The following is a 22,493-nucleotide window of genomic DNA, read 5'->3' as shown; positions in this document are numbered from 1 at the left end:
AAATGCCCAGTGATCGCTTTATAGTGCATCAATGGAGACGTGTATAGCTATGGACGTCTATACCACATACACACACATATGGGACGTCTGATTGTCACAGCTGATGGCGATACCAAACCCCATCTTCACTCCGCCGTACCGCTCTGTTCATACTATACACCGATAAGTCATAAACAGATCTAAACATGTCTACTATGAGAAAATTGTCCACGTTATCAAGATGGGGTGGGCTAATCCTGCTCTCCCTCATTCAAGTATCCGGGTCTTCAACCATCGAGAGTTACATACACAGTTCCTGGCCGGTCGATCTACCTGCTCTGTCTTACTCTACTACAGTCCCGTGGACCCACACCATTAGCATAAGTGCCTCCACCCTCCCATCCACCTCTACCACCGGATGGAGTATTGATATAGCGGGTGGTAGTGGTATATCTATTCTTACTGAGGTGATGACCATCACCAGCACCGCTCCTACTATGTTGATCAGCGAGACCGTATGGGAAAAGAGCGAAGTTTCTCAACCACCTTCATCAAGCTCAAGCTCCGCTGAAGGTCTCAAGCCATCTTCAACTTCCACTACGGAAACTCCTGCACAGACCAGCTCCCAAGCGGAAGATGAAGATAAACAGAAAGCGGACGAGCTGGTTGAAAAGGCTAAGAATGATTGTAATGAGTATTTCGGATGTTTTGCCATAATCCTAGGTTCCGATAAAGTAAGACTTGAAGTGAGTTCCCATGTGTATTTGTCTGGAAAGACAGAAGAGTAATTGAGACTGAGTTGTTTACTAGGTATCACAAGGGGAACCAATCACGGGACCGGATTACTGGTCTGTAAAATTAGATAATTCAGCTCAAGATTATAGTTGGAAATCCTTCAAAATCTTCCTTGATGGTGATGATAACCAAGGTTTGATGGACAAGGCAATCGTAAGTACTCACAGTCAACGAAATGGACACTCAGACTTTGTTAATCTTTTGTCTCCTCCGATATGACATGTCCCTCTCGGATCATAGTGCGATTTCTCAATCAGACCCGCTGACAAAGATAAATTCGTTACCTTGATTGCGACTAATGTTGCACCGTATTTCAAACTCGATGGTGCGAATGAGGAATATATCACTTTCAAAGGTCAAAGCTGTCGATTGGCTTGAGAGTTTTGTTGTATAGTAGATTCATCGTCTGGCTTTGTGTATTGCATGATATGTATAATTCGAGCTTTCACTTTGGAACTCATACGCTGTGCTTCCTAGACGATACAATCCTGATGGCATCATGTGCCACATTGCTCGCCGAAGGAACTACTTACGTAATTATGTGTACGGTGAGCAGTAATGACGAGTCCGGTAGTTAATGATGGTGTTGATCTACGCCACCCACTCGGACTCATTACCATCTCTCTCTCTTCCTTGTTTTTATATCATATCTCGACTCATCATCGATCCTTTGTATCATCCATGGCATATCACACCCCTCATATGGACTGAAGGGGGTCAATAAGCGACCTCAACGCATTCAATAGCGATAACAACCTTATTATCCCGCTGGCGGGGCTTATCTCTGACTGTCCCACGATCAACTCCGCCCAACAGTTCGACGCGGTTCTCGTGATAATCAATCTGCTCCAATCTCGCTTCAGGCACTTTACGACTGCCATCGTCTAGTGGCATTCGATTCATAATCTTTCACGATGTCAAGTGGAATGCAGAACTCTCAAGCTGGTCCATCAGCATTCACGAACTATGCGAGTAGGTTCTTATCTAGGAAGATGGGTAATCAGGAGGTAGAAGGAAGTCAAGTGAGTTTCCTTCCGTTTGAGCCATATCCCTCTTCCTAACCGCAGTAAGATATCGCTAGTCTGATAAGTTTATTCTGACCTGCGTTTTGTCACCCATTCGTAGATATTTAGAGCTCCATCACCACCCTCACCATCACACGATCCTTTCCTTCCTTCACCATCAATCACCAGTTCCCACCCTCATCTCGCGGGGGGATCAAGATCCTCTTCACCTTCTCTATCAGATTCCGTCAGACGTACACCGCCATTCCCCGGACCAGGTATAGAAGGTATACCAGATATTGACGAATCGGGCTTGGGAAGTAGTATAGGCGTCGGGTTACTATTCTCTGCTCCACGGGATGAAGAAGGTAGTATACCTAATCCATCTTCTTCGTTGGGAAGTAAAGAGAAGAAGTCGAAACCAAAATCAAGTGTACCCAATCCTTATGCAGCTTCGTCGGAATCTTCGGAGGAAGAGGAAGAATTGGATTTAGATGAAGTAGCAAATGTTCGAAGATCTCTCATCAAACAAACCACTCGACAGCAACAACAGAAGAATCCATTATCTGAAAGAGCAAGGAAAGGATGGTTAGCTCATCAAAGTGTTTTCCCACCTTCTTCGTCGTCTTCGAGCGAAGATGAAGATTCGGATGAAAGTGATAAACAGACTGAATCCGATTCGGATTCACCTAGAATGACAGGTAATCCAAGGAGGAAATCGTCCAAGTCAAGGTCAAGATCAAGAGATCAGAATGAACCTCAGGGATATATGCTATCACCCTCAGAACTTTATAATGTATCTACTGGATTACAGGATGCGTATGATGAACCGTCAAATTTGGAAGAGCCTCTTTTAGGACCGGATGAATTGGATGAGACTAGAAGTGGGGTACAAAGAAGGGGTAGAGTACCGGTCAGACTACAGGTATATCATGGTAGATTTGGGCATTGGGAGAGAGAAGGTTTAAGAAAATATAAAGGTAGGTTTGGTTCGAAATGAATGACAGCGTGATTATATATAGCTAATGTCACTTGTTTTTTTTTTCTACAGACTCTGGTTTCCTCGCTCTTTGGCTCACTAGCTTGACAGGGATAATCATAGGTTTGGGATTCGTATGGGGATCGACAGATGTAAGTGGTTCGATGCATACGGGTGTTCCAACCAACTGACTGTCCTTGTAGCCACCATCAACCGCACCAGGTACACCCAGCCGCTCAGCACCTTCCATTGTACCGCTCCTACCCTTACTTCTCATCCTTCTCATACCCACTCTTGTACTCCCTCCAGCATTCTTACTTCTTTTGCGAAAGACTGTTCGACCTGTACTACTCGCCACAGCTATCAGCATACCTTTCTCGCTTTTCCTATGTGGATGGTGGGCATTAGGAGAGAGTTTCGATACCAGTGGTTTGACAGGGATCGAACAAGGCGAGAGATGGTGGGGAACTACTGGACTTCGGCTTGGTGCGGTCTTCCTTTGGCTGTTAGCTGCGTGGTTTGGTAGATTAGTATGGAAGAGGAGGAAAAGACTGGATAGGACCGCTTCAGTAGTGGAGGTAAGTTGTCGAAGGTAAAAATCAACATATCAGCTTATACGAATCGCTTTTTTTAGTTATCCACCAACCTCCTACTCACTCATCCCCCACTGCTGCTTCTAACTCCTCTTTTGCTGGGTGTCTTCGCAATCACTTCCATACCTTTCCTTACTCTGCTCATACGTCTCGGTACCATCGGCTATTGGAGACATCCGTAAGTGATCTTTTTCGGTTGCGTGATGTATATTTAGGCTGACAAGGTATTTTCAGACGCGAGAATACCTGGGTCTTCCATATCAGACCGTACGCCGGATGGTTGATCTTCCTAGTCACTTTAGCATGGGTATGGACTTGGGGTGTTATCCGGGGTGTCGGACGAGTAGCGGTCGCAGGTGTAGTGGGAGAATGGTTCTTCCATCGGTGAGTGTTCCAGTGGATGCTAAGCAGGCTCGGGCTGACAATTGGTGTCATCAGTGAGGATCAGACGCATCCAGCTCCTCTGGAGATTACAACTGCTGCCGTTCACCGAGCCACCGGTACTTCGCTTGGATCAATCTGTTTAGGGGCAGGTATTATCGCCATCGTACGGACGGTAGGCAGAGGTGCAGCAGAACTCAAACGAGTCACTAATCCCAAATCGAAGATACTCCCTACACCTCTTCTATTCCTGACCAGCCTCACACCATTGTTTGGTATCGTTGCTGGGGTTCTGGATCAACTCAATGGATATGCGTTGGTATACGTTGGTATAACTGGAGAAGCATTTTGGCCTAGTGCTAGGAGGGCAGTCGGATTGGCAGGACGGAGGAAAGGAGGTAGATTACTAGATTGTAAGTCGTCTGACTCATTGATGACTGCATCCGACTGATGCCATTTCTCCTAGATACCCTTATCAAACTCCTTCTTACTCTGAGCTCCACTGCTATGGGCCTTTTTACCGGTACAGCAGGATACCTCTATATGACTCATTCCCTATCAAATCCTGCTTATGCACCTCTCGCGGGATTGTTATGTGGAGGTCTGCCCTTCTTGGCTGTTAGAGCCGGAGCGGCCGTTTTAGGTGATGCGTGAGTATCAGTCTAATCATCAGCTGTAGGTTCGGTGTTGTGGGAGTAAGGCTGATGAATCTGATGATAGTGCCGATGCGTTGTTCATCTGCTATCAGATTGATAGGGAGCTAGGTGGTGATCATTGTGAGAAAGCTAAAGAAGCTGTGAGTATGGGTTCGCTTCGGGCATGTGTTCCTGCTTGTAGCTGATTATCTGATCAATTCCCAGTTTGCCGGTGAATTACCCAGAGGTGAAGGAGCTGTGTAAGCTTGTAAAGACGAGATGTTAAGCTTATAGCGAAAGCGACGTGGTGGTTTGTGTTCTCTTCGTGTCACATAGAATATATTGGATATACCCGTGTGTGCTGTCATCAACCACTCGTTTAGGTCAATCCTGTTTGAATGTATTGTACATAGTATCTACTTATATACAACACCTGAAGTTTCTTCCTCGTTGTAATTGTTCTGGTGATATAGAGATGTATTTCAGTGGAATGAAGGTATTATTTTGTACATCGGACGAAAACAACAGACAAGCTTAATTCGTCGTTCGTCACTTGTGTGCGTTATTCGCTGATTGTTCCTGAAACCCGGGATGGTGAACTTGACAACCAACTTTCAATCTTCCACTATGCACCATGCTAGATCCTCATCTCAATCTGAAACGTGAAACACCAAACAACTACAATCCATCTCCTCTCATTTTAGCCCTATAACACAACATTGCCAGACAGTATGGATCTGACTCTGAACGCGATCAGGTCGCCTGGAGACTCGACAACAGCAGATGAGGTGGATAAACTGGCATACGGTTGAGGCATGGTATCTTCTATCATGACCACCATCGAAAGAATCAAAGATCATCATTCATTCTCCCATTGTCATCTCTGGTAGGTCGAAGAGCAATATCACCTGAACAATAGACGATACTGTCAGAAGATTAAGAGTAGTAGATGATTGATCAACTTGGAAGGTCAAAGGTATCCGAGCGTATTGTCTGATCCGGAACTCCTATTGTACTTGCGACACACAGATCACCAACAACAACAAAAATCCAAATCATGTCCTCGTCATTCAAACCACCATCTTCACCTGTACCACCTCGGGATCATGACCAAGAAGACCAATCAGAAGGGATAACAGTCACTTCTCATGATCACCCTATCTCTCACTCTCATTCTCATACTAGCTCGCAAACACAGCAAACGAGTAGAAGAAGAGCATCGACCTTGATAGTTCGAGATTACACCCATCAGGGGTCCAAGCTATTCCCAGTAGATCCAAGCAACAATAGCGAAGACGCAAAACCATCGACTCATCCTATACGGCCACCCAAATCACCATTAAGACCTAGATTCCCCTCGATCCGCAAACGATCTCATTCGACTGATTCTGGTGCTGGTGCAGAGAGTGGAGACAGACGAAGACAGAATTCAGAACTTAGTATAGGTGGCTTAGAGTACCTAAGGGGGATCCTGAGCAATTTCAGGCAGTCTCTCAGAAACAATTTACTCGAGGAGAAGAAGCAATCTTCAGAAGAAGAAAAGGTGAAAGAAGAAGGATCTGTGATCCAAGAAAAAGAGTCACGAGATACGTTGGAAAAGAGGAAGCGATCGTCTTCAGGCACTTTATCTGGATTCTTCAATCATCAAGCACACTCACGAACGAGATCGAGATCGAGGTCGCTCTATGAACGAATATCGAATAACACAAGCGACATGTCATTATCTGATCAAAGGTCGACTCAGCGGTTGATCAATGAGTTCATGGAAGATTTGACGCCTCGTTCGCCTACTGGAAGTTTTCATTCCCTCTCTCAACCGCAACGTACTACCCCGCCAGTACCTAGACATCCTCATGTGGATCGAGTGAAAAGAGCAGGCGGACACAGACGTACACTGAGCTCACCGAATCCGATACCTAGAGTATCGACAGATAGCACCAACAACGAAAGCCAAAGCGAGAGAGGAAGAACTTTATCTGGAGGAACATTCGGAAAGCCTTTGGGATCTGACGGATTGTTATCTGATATAGAAACGCTGAAAAGTGGTAGATTTATCAACGATGGTACGGCTTCTGCACCCATCTCACCTGCTCTCACCACTACCTCTTTGCCCTTGCCTCCAGTTCAATTACCATTCATCATGGCTAGAAGATCGAATAGATCTCCTGAGCCATCAGTCCACCTGCAACCACCTTCGTCGCCTAAAATCTTTCCTGCTCTCCCATTATCATCTCCCCCTCCGTTATCTTCACCTGAAAATGCTATATTGACCCCTCTTATGGGCTCTCCACCGTTAACGACTCCACCGACAACCAATACTGCTTTACTACCCTTACCACCACTTACCTCACCGCTTCCTGCTTTACCTTCCCCACCTCACACGCCATCTCGACAATCTTCAATCAGGGTCGTATCGCCAGACACGCACCCATTTGCAGCTGTAGTAGCTATGATGGAGGCTGGTGACTCGCCTACGAAGAGAAGATCAAGGAATCAAATGGCGAAAGAGAGTCAGGAGGTCCTGGATAGTCCCAGATCTACGAAGAAGGATAAAGGTAAAGAGAGGGATGAAGGTGAGAGACCATTTGGGTCTCAAGGTAGAAAACAGACACCGAGAAGGGGATTCATAGGTCCTGGGGGTATCATACGTGAGTGTTGAGAGAAGCTCTACATGTGGTGACAGATATGGTGATGCCCCTCAGAACTGATCCGACGTTGTTTCCCACTTGAACTTGATCAGCTCGAATGCCATCACGTACTTCATTGACCAAACTGAAAATCACTCCGATTCCAAAAGCATCTAAGGACACTATCAGTCAGCCAAATCCAGTGATCGTATCTATACCACCTTCACCGCCCGATACTGCCAAACCATTCCCCACACCCACGCCTTCCAGACCACCTAAGACCGTATCGGTTCTCGCTGAACCAATCACGCCTACATCAACAACCTATCTTCGACCAGCCCCTGCCACACCCTTGACTCCATTCTGGTCCAAACCGAGATTCGCAGTTTCATCCGCTTCTCCAAGTAATGGTCGAAATCAATCACCTGAACCCTCATCGATCTCGAGACAGGGTACGCCCATACCGATCTATGCTCCTCGAAGTGGAGCTGATGGGCTTCCACCAGGTCCAGGGAGCGAGCTGGTAGAGATCCCGAGATTTAAGAAGAAAGAGTTGAATTTGGGGATAGTGAGGCGGAGAGGCTGGGGCCAAAGATTGGCTTGGCTAGGACTATGGATAATCTGGTTGGTCAATGGTCTGCTGAGCTTGGTGAGTTGATGTGTGCATCAAAGTAGGTCATGAGGGTCAGAAAGGCTGAGATGTGTACATAATAGTTCTTCGACGTGAATGTCATCTATATTTTAGTCCAGTAAGCGCAGCCAGCTTAATCATCTGCTAGATAGCGAACTGACCGCTGGATGCGATCCACTTAGGTGCACTACACATCCATCCTTCGATACGAACAGCTCAAAGAGCTGGCAATTCGCTACTGCAGCGTATGGGGTTCTTTGGGCTATATCGACTATGGTCATATGGGTTGGATGGGAAGTAGGGTATGAATTCTGGAGAAGATGGAGATTACGTGAGCCGACTTTCCTCTCACCCTGATCTGTGTCACAACTAAAAGGAACGTCGCGCTGGATATAGCTCGACCGGCTGTGGAACCCATTTACTCATCATTACCAGCTTGCCTTCACCTCTCCCTCATCTCATTCAATCACTTCACTTTTTTACTTCACATCCGCACTTCGCCTCTTGGTACACCATACTCTCGCGATATCATACCGGAAACTTGCCATGCTCTCATTCAGCTCGTTCCTGGACTTCTGCCTCTACTGCCTAGGGCTGCCATCGCCGTGGTGGTACTCATCAGCTTCTGGGCACCTGCAGCTGACGTGCAAGCCCCGTATGGGGGAGCAGTGGACGAGACTTCTCTACGAGATTCGAACTTCTTCAGATCGGATTCGCCTGGCGAACTGACCAGATACGCCAAAGGAATTTTGTTGACTTTTACAGTATGGATTGCCTTGCGACTTGTAGTTGTGATCGCTTCAGGTATAGGTTTATGGGTTAATTCCGGTCGACCACTGGGTGGATTAATCGGACATCGTTTGTCACGAAGGAAGAAAGTTTCTACTGGAGCACCTACAACACCACGCAAACCCAAATCATCCCTTCAGCCTAGAGATCCATCGACGACTAGTTCACCTCAGAAATCGTGGGTAGATCAGGAGAATGAATTTGATTGGGCTTGGAGGGAGCGAACCCGTTCGAGGATTCAGGACGCGTTTGAGCTATGCATGATTAGAAGGATTAACGATAATAATGGATTGGGAAGACTAAATTCGTTTTTATATCAGTCGGAAATTCCCTGGGGAAGAATGATCGATCGAGGTCATCCTCATACTCAATCGAGATCAGGTTCACATACTAGGATAAACGAGGATGGAATCGAATCGGAAATTGAACTGGCGATTAGAAATCAACAAGAAGAACGAAGACCCGAACCCAAGAAAAAGGTCAAGAAACCTATCTCGACAGGAGAGTTTATTAATAGATTTGTGGAAGGTAAAGATTTACCTAGTGTCACCACTACACCAGAGAAGAAACCTGCTCGACCCGAATCAACAACACTGATCGATCTTCATGCTCATTCCCATCCTCAAGACAAAATCCATATTCACCCATCACCCTCTCGAGTAAATACAGCTGCGTCAAGTTCAGCTACCGACCTATTTTACACGCCCTTTGAGGGTAATACACCTCAGACGGAAAAGACAAGTTCAGTTGCTGAGGGTATCCACAAATTACCTCAAATATCTCCTTCTCCAGGGGGAAGAGCCCCTCCCCCTCCTAGCGCTTATAGACCTGCTCCGACAGTTGGTGAGTTGAGTGAATTTGGGGTCAAAGAGAGAGAAGGCAGAGGATCCCCCGACTCAGGTTCTGGGGAAGGTGATGATGAATCTACTGGATTACTCACCAATTCACTTGCAAATTCGACTACCGCCTCACCTAGGAATTCGATACTTTCCAAACACGCCAGTACTAGAAATAGAAGTCAATCTACTACGAGTAGTAAGAGCGGATCGAATGATCAATCCACTTCGTCAAGATCGTCTTCCTTCAACCGACGTACTCGTGCGTATACTACCAATGGATCACCTTCGAAGGATTCGTTAAGAAGGACGAGATCAAGTAGTATTACACTCCTCAGAGAGAGTGTCGCGAATGCGGCGAATGCTTCTGGGCATTTGATTAGAAGAGCAAGGAGCGGGACGGTCTTGAGTAGCGAGTCGAAGTACTCCAGGATGGATGATGAGAGGGGGAGTGGGGAGGAAGGAGAAGAAGAAGAGATCTTGGATCATGGTGAGTTTGATTTCCACTCGAGAGTTCATGGGGTGGGCTCTGACCTCGTCTTGTTGGGATGACTAGGCAAAGTGACACCGAGGTCTAGGAGAGGAACCGGTCTGGGATTGGGACTGCCATTTGCGATCAATGAAAAAACAGCGATCTAACTTCTGAAGCCTACAATTAACGAATGTGTATAATGAGTAATGCATTTAAAATACGATGATCAAAACGAATAGAAGCTGTATATAACGCAAAACTAATCTCAAGTCGAGTCGACGATTGTGTATGATGAAAGGAAACGAATTGGATATGACGAGATTAGACATAAGGCATAAACATAATAACAAACATAAGACGATGGAACATAAGCAACATCATCATCATAACCCCGAAGGAATTGAGGAAAGATTTGATACTGTATAAACATATAACAATAACGGCAAGGAATGAGCAATTGGAATTGGTCACAGTCTTTGTCGATAGGCAATATCACTTTGAAATTACGATGCTGTAGATGGGAAGAAGTCGCAAGATCGATTAGGAATTGGCTTTATTTCTGGCATCAATTATATATAGTGGCTTAGTAGTTATGACCCCTTTTAACGAAATTTGACGACCCATGTTTTTAGACTTATTTGCTCATATAGTATGATTTTAAAGTATTATATAGTATATACAATATAGTAACAAAATGCTGAGATGAAATGAGATCGGAAGATCGTTCGTATGAGACCATGCAGTGCGGTGCAGCAGTAGTAGGCGACGCTTGGTCCATTTGATCGCAGGTGGACTTTGTGAAATTGGATACATCGGATACTGGTTTGAAGGTGTGATATGGAACAGTAGTATACAGTACAGCATTGTATGTTACATCAAGCGAGTTATGAGGTTACATATGGTTACAATTCAAAGGTCACGTAGAGCGATAATTACGAGTATATTAGGACAGTATATCCTATATACTTTCACAGTCTACTAAAGTATGTATACATAACTACTGTTGTCTACTTGTATGATTAACCCTTAACACATTCAGCCAAGGCTTTCATATGACTTCCACCGGCTTTGCCATTCTCATCTTGATTCATTGACCATACGAACATCCCTCCAACTTTCGACTTATATTCCTCGCAAACCGCCTTGTTATCATCTGCTGATGTCCAAGTCCAGAAAACCTTCTTGTCTTCATCATACCACGCATGAGCCTTTTCAGCTTCGAAAGCAGTTTGACTATCGTCAGGTTTCTTTGCCCAAGACTCTGATCTCATCTCGGCATTCATCGCTGCGTATTCACCTAGACCTTGATCCAATTCGGCGTTGTATCGTAGCCAACCAGATTTACCATTATCTTTATCGCCAGTTTCGAAAAAGTCCACTCCTCCCATCGGGCATCCGATAGGTTCAGCGGCGGAACAGCTCTCGGTGAGAGTAAAGTATTTGGCAGTGTTGAGGAATCCAATATTAACTTTTTGTAAATCGATGCCTACACCTTCGTAGAATTTGGGGGTGTCTTCAACGACCTTACCACCTGATTGATGGCCCGTCTTGGTATCATATCTATATCATAGGAAAGACATTCACGGGTAACGTTAGTGGGAGTGGCAAGCCGCAAGTCCGACGATAATAGTTGACTCACCTGTTGACGAAATCATAAGTCATGACATTCCACATATCTACCACATCGTTAAGTTCACTGAACGTATCGGAAGTCATAGCGTCCACGTCCATAGCGCCAGTAGTTGGACTCTTTTGAGTGGTTCGTGAACCAATGGCTACACTGAGGATGCCATCAGATTTGACTTCTTGAATAGCAGCTTTGAGCTGTTTGACCATCGAGACGAACGCGGGCTGTTGAGCTTCAGTAGGGAATTCTGCAATACATAAATATTGAATAGCATATTAGCAACTTCCGGCGATATGACACATGGAGATATCGAGATGATGCATGCCAGACTTACCCCAGTCAAGGTCCAATCCATCAAGGTTCAAAAGTTTAACCACACTTTGAGCGTTTTGTACAAATGTCTTGATAGCTGCTTCACCACCATCGGCAGCTGTTTTGATCGGTTCGTCTAAACCCCAACCACCCAAGGCAGCAGTGACTTTAACACCAGAATTCATGCCCCTGAGTGTATCAGCGGTGGTAGCGTCAAAGTTACCGTTGGAAGATTCGGCGAAGGAGGCGCTGGATGCACTCCACGAGTTCATGTCGATGAAGGCTGCATCGAAAACAACCATCGTCATATTCAGCGATCGGGGAATGGTATTGGGACTGATCAAGTATGTATGACAAGCTCACATAAGATGACATGGGTGATGCCGTCCATTTGAGTAGCCTCAACTCCACCGAGGTTGGAATAGCTACAACATGGAATCAAATTGATTCAGCATGTGCCACTTCCTTTTCCACCATACGATGCGGGGATGGTGAGTAAACTCACTTCTCCCAGTATCCAACAAATCTCGTACCGCCCGATGCAGAACTTGACGAGGAAGTAGTGGAATTCGACGAAGTAGTGGTATTACCAGAAGCTGTTGACGAGCTGGGTACAGAGGCGGAAGCTGCTGAAGTAGCTGATCCCACGACAGACGAAGCACCTGACCCTCCGATGGCGGATAAAGCGGTACCTGCTGTTGCACTGGTTGAGGTAGGTGCTGATCCAGCAGCCGAAGATTGTACAGAGTCACCGAGGGTTGCACTATTTGATGGGAGTGTGGGGATAGCGGATGACACACTTCCTCCCGCAGATACGGAAGTCGATACTCCCCCTAAAGCTGCGTCGGTCTGTACGAGGGCGACTGATCCTGCGCCGTAGCTATACACATGCACTGATGATTAGCTCAATAGTCAGGTAGGACTGAACGATACTGGGGGATGTAGTGGAAGATCGTCTCGACTCACCCCTCTGGCCAGACACATGGACCGCCCGCTGCACCTTCCTTACAGACAGTATCACCCTGACATTTGTATGCATTCCCGGCTGCGTCTGTCCAGTCCTTATCCCCAGAACAAGTATAACTGAACCCAGATGATCCTCCTCCTCCTCCTGAGACGGAGCTAGTAGCACTTGAAGCTGAAGCAGATTGAGGTATGGGAGCTGGTGCGCCTAAAACACTCAACGTACCGAATAACCCCAATAGGGTTGAGTAAGTTGTAGTCGATCGCATGATTCGTTGGTATGTTCCTTCTTATCTGTTCCAAGCAAGTATAAAAGAGTGTGTCTGTTCGAGTGGGTGATATTGGCCGTCCATAAACAAGTTGAAAACAATAAAGACAATGGACCTGCTCTATCTTTAGAGTTTAATCGAAGGTGATCGCGCTTGAAGTCATCGATAGTTCAATCAGCTGATAGCCCCACTACAGTACGGTACCTCGTATTAGGAGTGATGACTCACACAAAAAATACGAGGGGATTTTGTCGATGTGAAAATGAAAACAAGTAGTCACTGATTGTCAATCGGTTGATCAGTATTTATATGATACTCGGCAATTGAGTGAGAATTGTAGTGAATCAGTTCAATCCCACAGGATTTCCTTTATAAATGAAGGAGATAATTGATATACCTTGCCGTAGAGCCAAAGGGAATCATTCGTTTTACGATCTTTCTTTCTCCTTCCCTCTCTCTCTCTCTCTCTCCCTCTCTCTCTCTCTCTCTCGCTCGTACACGCCGCAGGAATATCCCTTCGATGTTAGTGTTGATCATCATCCTTTGATATCCAGTTGATTAAAGGATAGGAAATGAACTACATTATATTGGGGTTCCTCCTTTCCAGGATTAGTAGTGATGAATATCCCCGTGATGCGCAAGGAGTCGATCAATCAATTCATCTTACGGTATATTTTGTCATTCCAATGGTATCAGTCGTTTGGAACGATCAGCGATGAGTATAAATGCCACCTACGATGCCGGAATGATCGTCGGGATCGGTCGTCGGTGAGGTATCGTTCTTCTCTTGTATTTGTGTGTGTCAGTTTTGGCCTGAGTGAGGTTAGATGAAACGTGTGTTGAGACGAGATGAGACAATATAGAATGCAATCTGTCGCGCCTTTGATTGATCATTTGTACAAAACATGCTAATTGTGAGATATCAAATGCTGGCTTCTTGTCCACTGAATTCCAGCTATCATTGGATTTTATTCCTCGTCGTACCGTTCTCCTCTTACAGGTTCATCTTCAGCCATCATCTCCACTTCTGGCGCATGACTCTCGACAGGCGCAGTGTACCAATTGATATTGATCCCTGCTGACAGACCTGCGATATCTTTCGTTCCCAATGCCAATACCTATTTTTCAAGATCAGAAAAGCATCATGGATTATAAGTCTCAACATATGGAACGGACTTACCTTCTCGGCCATATCTCTAGCAGGATACGTTACTCTCATTCCACCATCTACATATTCCGTCACACCACCTTGAGATTCGTACCATTCCTGGACCGCTTTTCTTCCGTCATCAGATGAGACACCTTCTCCTGATATGGTGATCGTACGGGAACGATTATCAAGTCGCATGGGACGAGGAGGTCCACCACGTCCTCTACCTCTACCTCTGGATACATATCCTCTTCCCCTAGATCCTCCACGGGAATACGGTGAGAAACGTGCAGATGAGTTGATACCCAATGTATTTGCCTGTAATTCACGCGACTGGTTAATCCCAGTGACATGCAAATCAAGAAAACCTCAGACTCACTTTATCTCTCAAAGCCGATAATTGAGCACTTAATTTCAACAACTCTGCCTGATCTTTACCCTCTGTAGTTTCCATTCCATGTTTAGCCAGTTCCCTATCCAACTTTTCCTTCTCTGTCAATTCCACATCCATACTTTCCTCTTTCGGCGGTGGATTGTTGATCTGATCTAGTTCCTTATTTATCTCTTTCAAACGGCCTAATATCTGTACTTTTTCTTCTTTGCTTGCATTCTGAGTTTTGCTAAACAACACCTTCTGTTCCGCTATCAGCGTTTCTTTCTTTGCTCTTTTCTCCGTCATTTCTAATTCTGCCAAAGTTGCTTTTAGTCGACTTTCAGGTCCTGACAATTTCACTTTGACATTTCCCTGTATCTCTTGTCCCTGTCCACTCTCCAATTTCTTCATATTGGCTAGCAGCTCTGAGCTTTTCTCAAGGGCATCTTGACCCGCTGATCCTTTACCTGGAAGAGGTTTGTGCCATAATACCTTGACGTGTCGGGATCCGAATACCGCCTGATCAGATTTCCAAGCCTGGAAAGCCTGTTGGTTGTTCTCGAAGCTGATCAAAGCCCTCTTGGATTTACCTTCAATAGCTACGTTAGTGACTTCTCCGAATTGCTGGAAATAATCTCGGATAGCTTGGACGGTAAGATTAGGTTGAGGGATATCGGTTATGACCAGCGTAGTAATATCTCTAGTTGATGGTGGACGGTTCACTCCCATGTATTCACTTGGGATATCCTTGGAGTGATGACCCCGTGGGAATTGGTTGGGTTGTCCAGGCATAGGGGGGAACGGGAACGGGAAAGGGAAAGGCATTTGTTGTTGAGGGAATGGGTTTCCGTTATTAGGTCCTGGTCCGAAAGAATGGCCGTTACCGTTTTGCTTATGAGGTCCTCCCATACCTCCTCGTCCTCGTCCACGTCCTCGACCCATACCTCTACCTCCTCCGCCTTGGAAACCCCCCATCATTTGCGGTGGGAATTGACCACCAAACATCATATCCGGCGAGGGTAATATCATATCATCCGAGTGTTCATACGGGCAGGCGGTACCACGCATACAGTATCCTTTCTCTACACAGCATCTCATCAGCCATGATCGGTAAGCCAAAAGCTAGGACTCAACTCACCATGATAATCAAAACATTTGCCTCTGCGCCTCGGACCAGCTTGCGAGTTGCCCTGCGGTGCCTTTGATGCATCACCCATCTCCACATCATTGTGTTGAACGACTGGCTGACCATTTTGGGAAGGGCGGATAGTTGATGGACCTGCTTCAGATTCAGCTGCAGGTGCGGATAGCTGTGGTCGATAGGATGATACGATCGCTGGGGCTGTGGGTGCCAGGACTGGCGCTGGAGCAGGGAGATAGGATCTATTCGATAGAGTCTGAAAGAGGGTATCGACGAATGTTTTGGAATCTAAAAATGGTTCAAACCTTAGTCTCTCGAAATATATGCTAGAGCTGAGTGCAGAATCAGACTTACTGTCTTCCAAGAAATCCTCCAATTCTCTTGATATAAACTACAAGTCAAAATATTTAGCACGACCCAAGCAAGTCTAATCCTGATTTGATACTCGCCACTTTCCATTCGTCCTCCGTCATCACCGCATCATGCTTTAGCAGAGCGATGATATAATCTGACATGACGATTGGGTCTGCATCACATCTGCACAATAGGGTCAATCAGCTCAATGTGCAGAATGAAGAGGAGAAAGGATGTCTGCTCCCAGTTACTCACAATGGCTCGATTGTCGTCACTAGCCACGCCTTGAATTCGGCAGTATCGACAGCGTCGTTGAAGGGCATGTTGGGTAAAAGGCTGGCTGATCAACAAGCTGTGACAGTTACTCCTGTTTGTCCTTGGTGAATGAATGATGTTGAACATTGACTGTCCGATTTAAGAGTAGAGAGAGACGAGATTCAGACAACTAATTACTCCACATCGACATAATTACATAACAGACATGTTAAACGGATGCAACAAATAATTTTCCGATTGACCCCCTCCGTTTGATCGGTCTACTCACCGGTTCCTTTGGTCCAGGCACAACACGCGTTTTTTTTCGAGTTTAGATGGCATCATAGATGGTTGATGGGACAGTAGGGCGAACAAGGTTGTCGGATGAGTGGGCGAGTGAACGGACGATCTACATTGATGACAGGCTGTCCATCATCGTCCATGCCTGACAGCCCCAGGCACTCCACTTGAAACCGAAACAATGCCGCTTACTCAGAGGCAGCCGTCTCCTCTACCTCGTCCACTCACAGGCGAGGTTTCCTCAACCCAAATCGACACCACCTTAAGAACGTCCTCACCAGCCTATCAGTCCCCTTCAACACCTACCACACCGGCTCATAGCAAGCACCGAACGCCTGTACCCTACCTCAAGCTATTGCCGCTGCTTGTACAGAGATGTGCGGAAGGTCTGACGTATGCAATCGTATTTCCCTATATCAATCAGATGATACTGGATATGGGTGTCGAAGAGAAATCCGTTGGTGTGTGGTCTGCCATAGCTGTGAGTAGGTTCTCTTTGAACACAGGCAGGATATCGTCTGAAGCTCATGTATACATGCAGGAATCAGCTATGATGGGCACCGAAGCTATTTCCGCCCCTTTCTACGGCCCATTAGCAGACAAGTACGGAAGAAGACCGGTCTTGATTTCGCTCATGTCCATGTGGGGTGTCTTTGGAGTGGCCTTTGGGTTCTGTAAATCTGTGTGGAGCACTATAATCCTCAGAGGAGCTTGTGAGTGATCATACCACATGACACTCCCTCCTTGAATAGCTGAAAGGAAGATTGTTGATACGATCGCCATACTTGTAGTGGGCCTGCTGGCTGGATGCGGGGTGATATCGCGGACGATGGTCGGAGAGCTGTGTGATAAGTCAAATAGGATACAGGGTGAGCTATGCTCGACAATGACAATACAGACCATTTCAACTCACGAATTTTTCGTCTTTATAGGCTTTGCAGTCTTCTCACCTGCTATTACAGTAGGAATGACCCTAGCGTGAGCTATCTCGTATCATGTCCTTGCTCATGCTTACATGGATATCCCTTTACCTTAGTCCTGTTTTAGGTGGATTTTTAGCGAACCCCTCTGGACGTATCCTACCTACTTCCTGGCGGCTGTTCGCAGATTACCCTTACCTTTTACCATCGCTCATCACCGGTCTGGCAGCAATCGCATCCGGTGTACTGGCCATTATTCTCCTTCCAGAGGTGAGTTCTTAGTGATCTCCACATCATTGCAAATTTCGCAAATATACACTGAATTTCTGTTTCCCATCATCTAGACTCTACAGAGGTCGAAGACGGCCACGACGTTGCATCGTGATTCGGAAAAAAGCTCGAATAATGGATTGAAAGGTTTACTGAAATATGAACCATTTCAGAATGTTTTGCTGTTATATGGAAGTGAGTAATCCTCGCCTTTTTCTCGTTTCAATCTGGTTGATATGGTCTTTGACTGGATAATATAGTGCTGTAAGCTGACACTCCGAATTCTCAGTGAACAACGCGGTGATGTTCAGTTGGGAAGCGATTTATCCACTATTTGGATTCACCAGCAAGAATCTCGGTGGATTGGGATTGTCGGTTAGTCCATCATTTCAAAACTTCCGACGTATCCTTTACTAATATCTGACCTACCTGTCATACAGACGCAAGCCCTTGGTCTGGTTCTCGGCTTCTCAGCGGGCCTATCGATATTCATGACCATTTTTGTGTTTCCACTACTACACGGATCATTATCTGAATCAACATGTCTGAGACTCTGTACGTGATCTGTCTTTGCCTTGGTGGAGTCTCGGAAAATCCTTTCTTCTCGACGAATTCACGACAATAACATAAATTACAGGTATGAAACACAGCTGATGTGCTTTTTATATGTTTCGTTGATCAGGTTTGATATCTTATCCTGCGGCTATTATCTTTTTCCCAATACTATGGGCTATGAGTTATCCCCATTCAGGCGACGACTTGCCGATATCAGTCTGGATCGTAATGTCCATCCAGATGATCATCAGGAGAATAGGAGATTTTGCAACTACGTGAGTCACAGACCCACTCTATCGAGTCGCATGGTGAAAAGTCTCGTATCGTACAAGACAAGACAAGACAACGGTTACTTACTGTGACTTTTTGACCGATTGGTATGTCTAGTCAACTTGATACGTTGGTATTGGATTCGATACCTGGTCCCGAACATCTCGCTTCTGCCAATGCTATAACCTTCAGTATAGCGGTGAGTCAAATCATCTCTCCACCAGCAGCTAAGCTCCTATATCACTCGAGTAAGCGAAGGCTGATTAGCATTCGAACCTCGCGGGGGATAGGCCGTCGGTAGAGCATCAGGACCATTCGTGATATCTTATTTCTTCTCGTTATCTACTAGATTCGCCTCGCCATTCTCACCTGGTCGACATCTCGTCTGGATCATCTTCGTACTCATCTGCATACCGTCTTTGTACTTTGCTAATAGACTTTTGAACGAGAGCAATACCGACAATCCAACGAAAGTGGAGGGACGGGAAGAAGAGAGGTATGAGTTGATTTCGCATAATCACCATGAGCAACAGGTCAGAGGGAGTAGCAGTATAGAGGTGCAGGGTGAGGATGCAGTAAGATATAGAGTGGTGTGATTCGAAATGTATTTCTTGTATTGCCTTTTTGGCTTTGGACCTCGCAACAATAAGTCGCGCATGAAGCACTGTCACTCGACGTAGGTGGACCTTTCTCCGTCGGGCAGGCTGATAATTCCATTCCATTCCGGATGGGCCATGTGTGGACATACCACTTCCAGCAGAAACATTTCGGTGTTGAAGTCGAGTTCGACCGATCCGACAAATAGCATAAGCAAGTCATTTTTACATCCGAGAGGAAAATAGGTGAAACATTCATTATATGAAACAGAAACAGAAACATGGCCACGTAGCACGTAGCCACTTACCAATGTGATGCAGTATATACGTCATTTTCCAGTGAACATAGCTTATGCACTGGGCAGTACGGTATTTGTAATTTGGGTCCGAATGTATGGTACCACCATGTACGCACGAAATTCCAAGCACACATATAGCAGGATAGCAGGAGCAGTTCAGATTCCGAAAGGAATTACAGCTCAGTCGATATGGAAAATTTCGATTGTTTGTCAATTGACATCAGTGGCGTAAATCTCACCAATCAGGTCACTCCGGAATCAGCATGCTCTACTCCTTAGTAAGTAAAAAGGGTCATGTTGTGGTGTAGTTTAACCCCATGCTTCCACATGCTCCGCCTCTTCATAATTGAGTCATACCATAAGCATGCATATACGAAGGCGTTGGGCTAGCTCTCTGCTGCATGTCAATTTTCTCGTCCTCTGATATGACGACAGATGTTTCTTTCACCTTGGAGGCAAAACGACGCGGCCGGTCGCATGGCGCAACTACGGAGTTGTCATAAGGAGTCCGAAAATGGATACCGTATACAATCAAGTCAAGTTGTATTTTACTTCCGAATACAGCTCATGGCAATCAGCGTGTGTGCGATCTTATAGCGCATCGTCCACCCATGGTACGATCTGAGTGTAAACTATGAGAGTTGTCTGGCGTGACATGACAAGGGGGAGTCCAACTCGGATGTCTTGTGTGACTTGATGATCTTTTCGCTTTGGCAAAGACGAGTGATAGACATGCCAGAGCGTGAACGCGAACGCCTGTGACTTCTGACAAAGTGTCTGAGCCCTATGTGCATAATTGTCCAATCCCTTGAAGCACGACAACGTGTTTGGAGATGTCTCGGACCAACCATGTCAAGACGTAAAAAGGGAAAAATCAAGAAACGAAAATTTGATCTAGTGGGAAGAGGAGCGTGTGCAGTTACAGTATGTCTGTCTCGTCCCTTTGTGTCACCTCGGGGTTTAATGAAAGCGGTAACTTTACTGTGCAGAGCCAAAAAAAGAACCGAGAGGGTTAATAACGTAATACGTCATTTCGATCATCTACACCCCAGGAGGAACAGTATCTGTATATCCAGTGCGTATCTCTCACACACGCTCTATTTCTTCTTCGGTTGGGTGTCACCTAGTACCTCGTTACGCTGGTGGCTTCCCCTGCCATCTTGTAGAGGAGTTGACAGATCTTATGCAGCCTTCTTTCAAGAGTAAGATCGCCTAACATTCCATTCCATTCGGGGTAATTTATCCCTATAGCTTACCCTGAGCCGACATCCTGGTCTTCCGTAAGATGCGGGAAGCGACGATCGACCCGGGGCCCGTCCACGAAAAACGCTGAGCATTACCCAAACATCCTTATGCAGTACGGCATGGGGGTTCCGATGCGAAGATGAATTGTGCTTCCGGACGGGTTTAGTTGAGGTATGTACTACCCGTAGATCCCTTATCTCTTCCGTGGAAGAAGATCAAAAGGTTTATAAAATGCAAAATGCCGTCATGACCGAGAGAAATGTGAGGGGGTGAAAGGGTGGTGATGGTGCTTAATGTGATCTTGCTTTATAATAAGGATTCATTTAGTCCGACAGGGTAGTTCTGGCTCCCGCTTCATATATTATGTATACATGAGAAGGAAGAGGTACTCATACCATCTAATCAGTCCAACAAAATTCAACAGATAGTTTTAAACACCATATAACCTAGCACAACACACTGCTCCTAAATAATAGACACTTTATATCGTATAATCACAGTACACCATCACATCTCTTGTCTATTACACGGATATCATCAAACCCGCCAAATCAACTAGGGATCATCTACAGACATCGATAGCTCAGCACCATGCCAGGTAGATATCTCCTCCGATGCGCACAATCTACCTTTTATCTCGTACACCATTCCAACGAGAGTTCCAAGCTCAAAGACAGTGAGTCTTCTCCATGCCTCAACCATTGGAAACCGAATTACTGAGCCTCCTTTCTGTTCCCCATAGAATTGGAGCCTTCACACCCTACCAGATCGTTATCGGACAGTTGTCTTGGCAGTACGCCCAAAATAGAATGTACGACCGGACCTACAGTCCTGCGAAGCGTGATCAACCCCAATTGGAAACCCAAGAAAGAACGCAACGTGAACCATCTAAGATGTACTACACTCTCCGAGAGGCGGAGGTTGGTGGAAGTTGAAGAAGAAATTCATGAGGGTGAGTATGATACTATACTACAATGAGATACTCTTACTTATGATTGTTATGTGGGTGCTTGTAGATACGGAAATTCCATTTGAACTCGATGAGAATTTACCTACAAGTCCATCATTCGCTTCACCGGCTCACTCACTATTGACCACACCGACATTCCCTAATTCACCTACCATCAGCGATCCCTTTGACTTTGGAAGTTACGGCTCGGGATGCGAGCATGAAGAATGTATCGATCCTTCTTTATGTTCCATGTCTTACGGATCTTCATTCAATCTTAACCATGCTTCAAGCTCGCGTTCATTCATGAATAAAGTCCAATTCGCGAATTCGCCGATATACCAATACCAAGAGGAAGAACAATGTAGCTGGGCATCATCACCTATCTTACCTTCTAAACTCGCTTACGGACGAAAAGGAAGTAACGATTCGACCTGTTCTCAGAATACCGACTCGACATCCAATTCAGACTTGGTTAGCGATACGAACGCCGAGGACGAGCGTCCGCAAGATGATTTATCGAATATCTTAAGTGGTTGTGGAAGTTTGATCGATGATGCTTCTGATTCATTCTTACAACCTACATCATCATTATCATCACCTTCGTTGTCACATCAGAGACAGTACTCTTCATGTTTATTCTTACATGATCGAGCCAAACAAATGAAGATCAATCAATCTTATTCCCTATCATCAAGTACGACATCACCTATTCATTCGCCAAGGTCGGATGAGAATACAATAAAGAGTGTGGGGTTCAAACCTTCACCACCTCAACAGGTTCAAAGATTACTTGAACAATCTCGACTATCCTTAAGCACTAGTAGTAGTAAAAGTCAGAGGAGGTTGAGCATGATAAGAGAATCGGAGTAGGGAGGAGGGTTCAGAATAGAAAACATCTCAAGTAACGATTATTGCGACATT

General features: G+C 45.6%; 7 protein-coding genes across 7 annotated transcripts; 5 read left to right on the top strand and 2 right to left on the bottom strand.

Moving 5' to 3' along the window:
• Positions 1-185: 185 nt before the first annotated feature.
• On the top strand, positions 186-1,152 carry I203_106038 (uncharacterized protein; the record flags this gene model as incomplete). The annotated part of the gene is made up of 3 exons (XM_019147811.1): positions 186-725; positions 790-927; positions 1,015-1,152. 3 exons carry the CDS (start codon positions 186-188, stop codon positions 1,150-1,152), a joined length of 816 nt encoding a protein of 271 aa, XP_019002729.1.
• A 536-nt stretch (positions 1,153-1,688) lies between these two features.
• Positions 1,689-4,630, top strand: I203_106037 (uncharacterized protein; the record flags this gene model as incomplete). Its single annotated transcript, XM_019147810.1, has 10 exons — positions 1,689-1,796; positions 1,900-2,758; positions 2,830-2,909; positions 2,961-3,335; positions 3,392-3,528; positions 3,585-3,734; positions 3,789-4,144; positions 4,198-4,381; positions 4,452-4,527; positions 4,592-4,630. The coding sequence occupies 10 exons, from the start codon at positions 1,689-1,691 to the stop codon at positions 4,628-4,630; spliced, it is 2,364 nt and encodes a 787-aa protein (XP_019002728.1).
• Positions 4,631-5,423: 793 nt separating this feature from the next.
• I203_106036 (uncharacterized protein) lies at positions 5,424-9,888 on the top strand (the record flags this gene model as incomplete). Its single annotated transcript, XM_065517888.1, has 6 exons — positions 5,424-7,014; positions 7,107-7,642; positions 7,708-7,742; positions 7,807-7,955; positions 8,021-9,739; positions 9,806-9,888. The coding sequence occupies 6 exons, from the start codon at positions 5,424-5,426 to the stop codon at positions 9,886-9,888; spliced, it is 4,113 nt and encodes a 1,370-aa protein (XP_065373192.1).
• An 852-nt stretch (positions 9,889-10,740) lies between these two features.
• On the bottom strand, positions 10,741-12,892 carry I203_106035 (uncharacterized protein; the record flags this gene model as incomplete). The annotated part of the gene is made up of 6 exons (XM_019147808.1): positions 10,741-11,281; positions 11,361-11,595; positions 11,683-11,943; positions 12,024-12,085; positions 12,166-12,540; positions 12,627-12,892. 6 exons carry the CDS (start codon positions 12,890-12,892, stop codon positions 10,741-10,743), a joined length of 1,740 nt encoding a protein of 579 aa, XP_019002726.1.
• A 968-nt stretch (positions 12,893-13,860) lies between these two features.
• On the bottom strand, positions 13,861-16,233 carry I203_106034 (uncharacterized protein; the record flags this gene model as incomplete). Its single annotated transcript, XM_065517887.1, has 7 exons — positions 13,861-14,010; positions 14,073-14,360; positions 14,422-15,497; positions 15,554-15,844; positions 15,911-15,947; positions 16,006-16,093; positions 16,166-16,233. The coding sequence occupies 7 exons, from the start codon at positions 16,231-16,233 to the stop codon at positions 13,861-13,863; spliced, it is 1,998 nt and encodes a 665-aa protein (XP_065373191.1).
• A 413-nt stretch (positions 16,234-16,646) lies between these two features.
• I203_106033 (uncharacterized protein) lies at positions 16,647-19,076 on the top strand (the record flags this gene model as incomplete). The annotated part of the gene is made up of 11 exons (XM_019147806.1): positions 16,647-16,946; positions 17,007-17,178; positions 17,257-17,334; positions 17,398-17,443; positions 17,502-17,655; positions 17,730-17,850; positions 17,945-18,030; positions 18,096-18,210; positions 18,338-18,485; positions 18,598-18,679; positions 18,771-19,076. The coding sequence occupies 11 exons, from the start codon at positions 16,647-16,649 to the stop codon at positions 19,074-19,076; spliced, it is 1,608 nt and encodes a 535-aa protein (XP_019002724.1).
• A 2,135-nt stretch (positions 19,077-21,211) lies between these two features.
• Positions 21,212-22,442, top strand: I203_106032 (uncharacterized protein; the record flags this gene model as incomplete). The annotated part of the gene is made up of 3 exons (XM_019147805.1): positions 21,212-21,296; positions 21,363-21,572; positions 21,637-22,442. The coding sequence occupies 3 exons, from the start codon at positions 21,212-21,214 to the stop codon at positions 22,440-22,442; spliced, it is 1,101 nt and encodes a 366-aa protein (XP_019002723.1).
• Between the last annotated feature and the right edge of the window lie 51 nt (positions 22,443-22,493).

Source organism: Kwoniella mangroviensis (assembly GCF_000507465.2).
Source record: "Kwoniella mangroviensis CBS 8507 chromosome 1 map unlocalized Ctg02, whole genome shotgun sequence".
NCBI lineage: Eukaryota > Fungi > Basidiomycota > Tremellomycetes > Tremellales > Cryptococcaceae > Kwoniella > Kwoniella mangrovensis.
The sequence above is the reverse complement of the archived record's forward strand: the minus strand, read 5'-3'. Positions and strand labels throughout refer to the sequence as shown.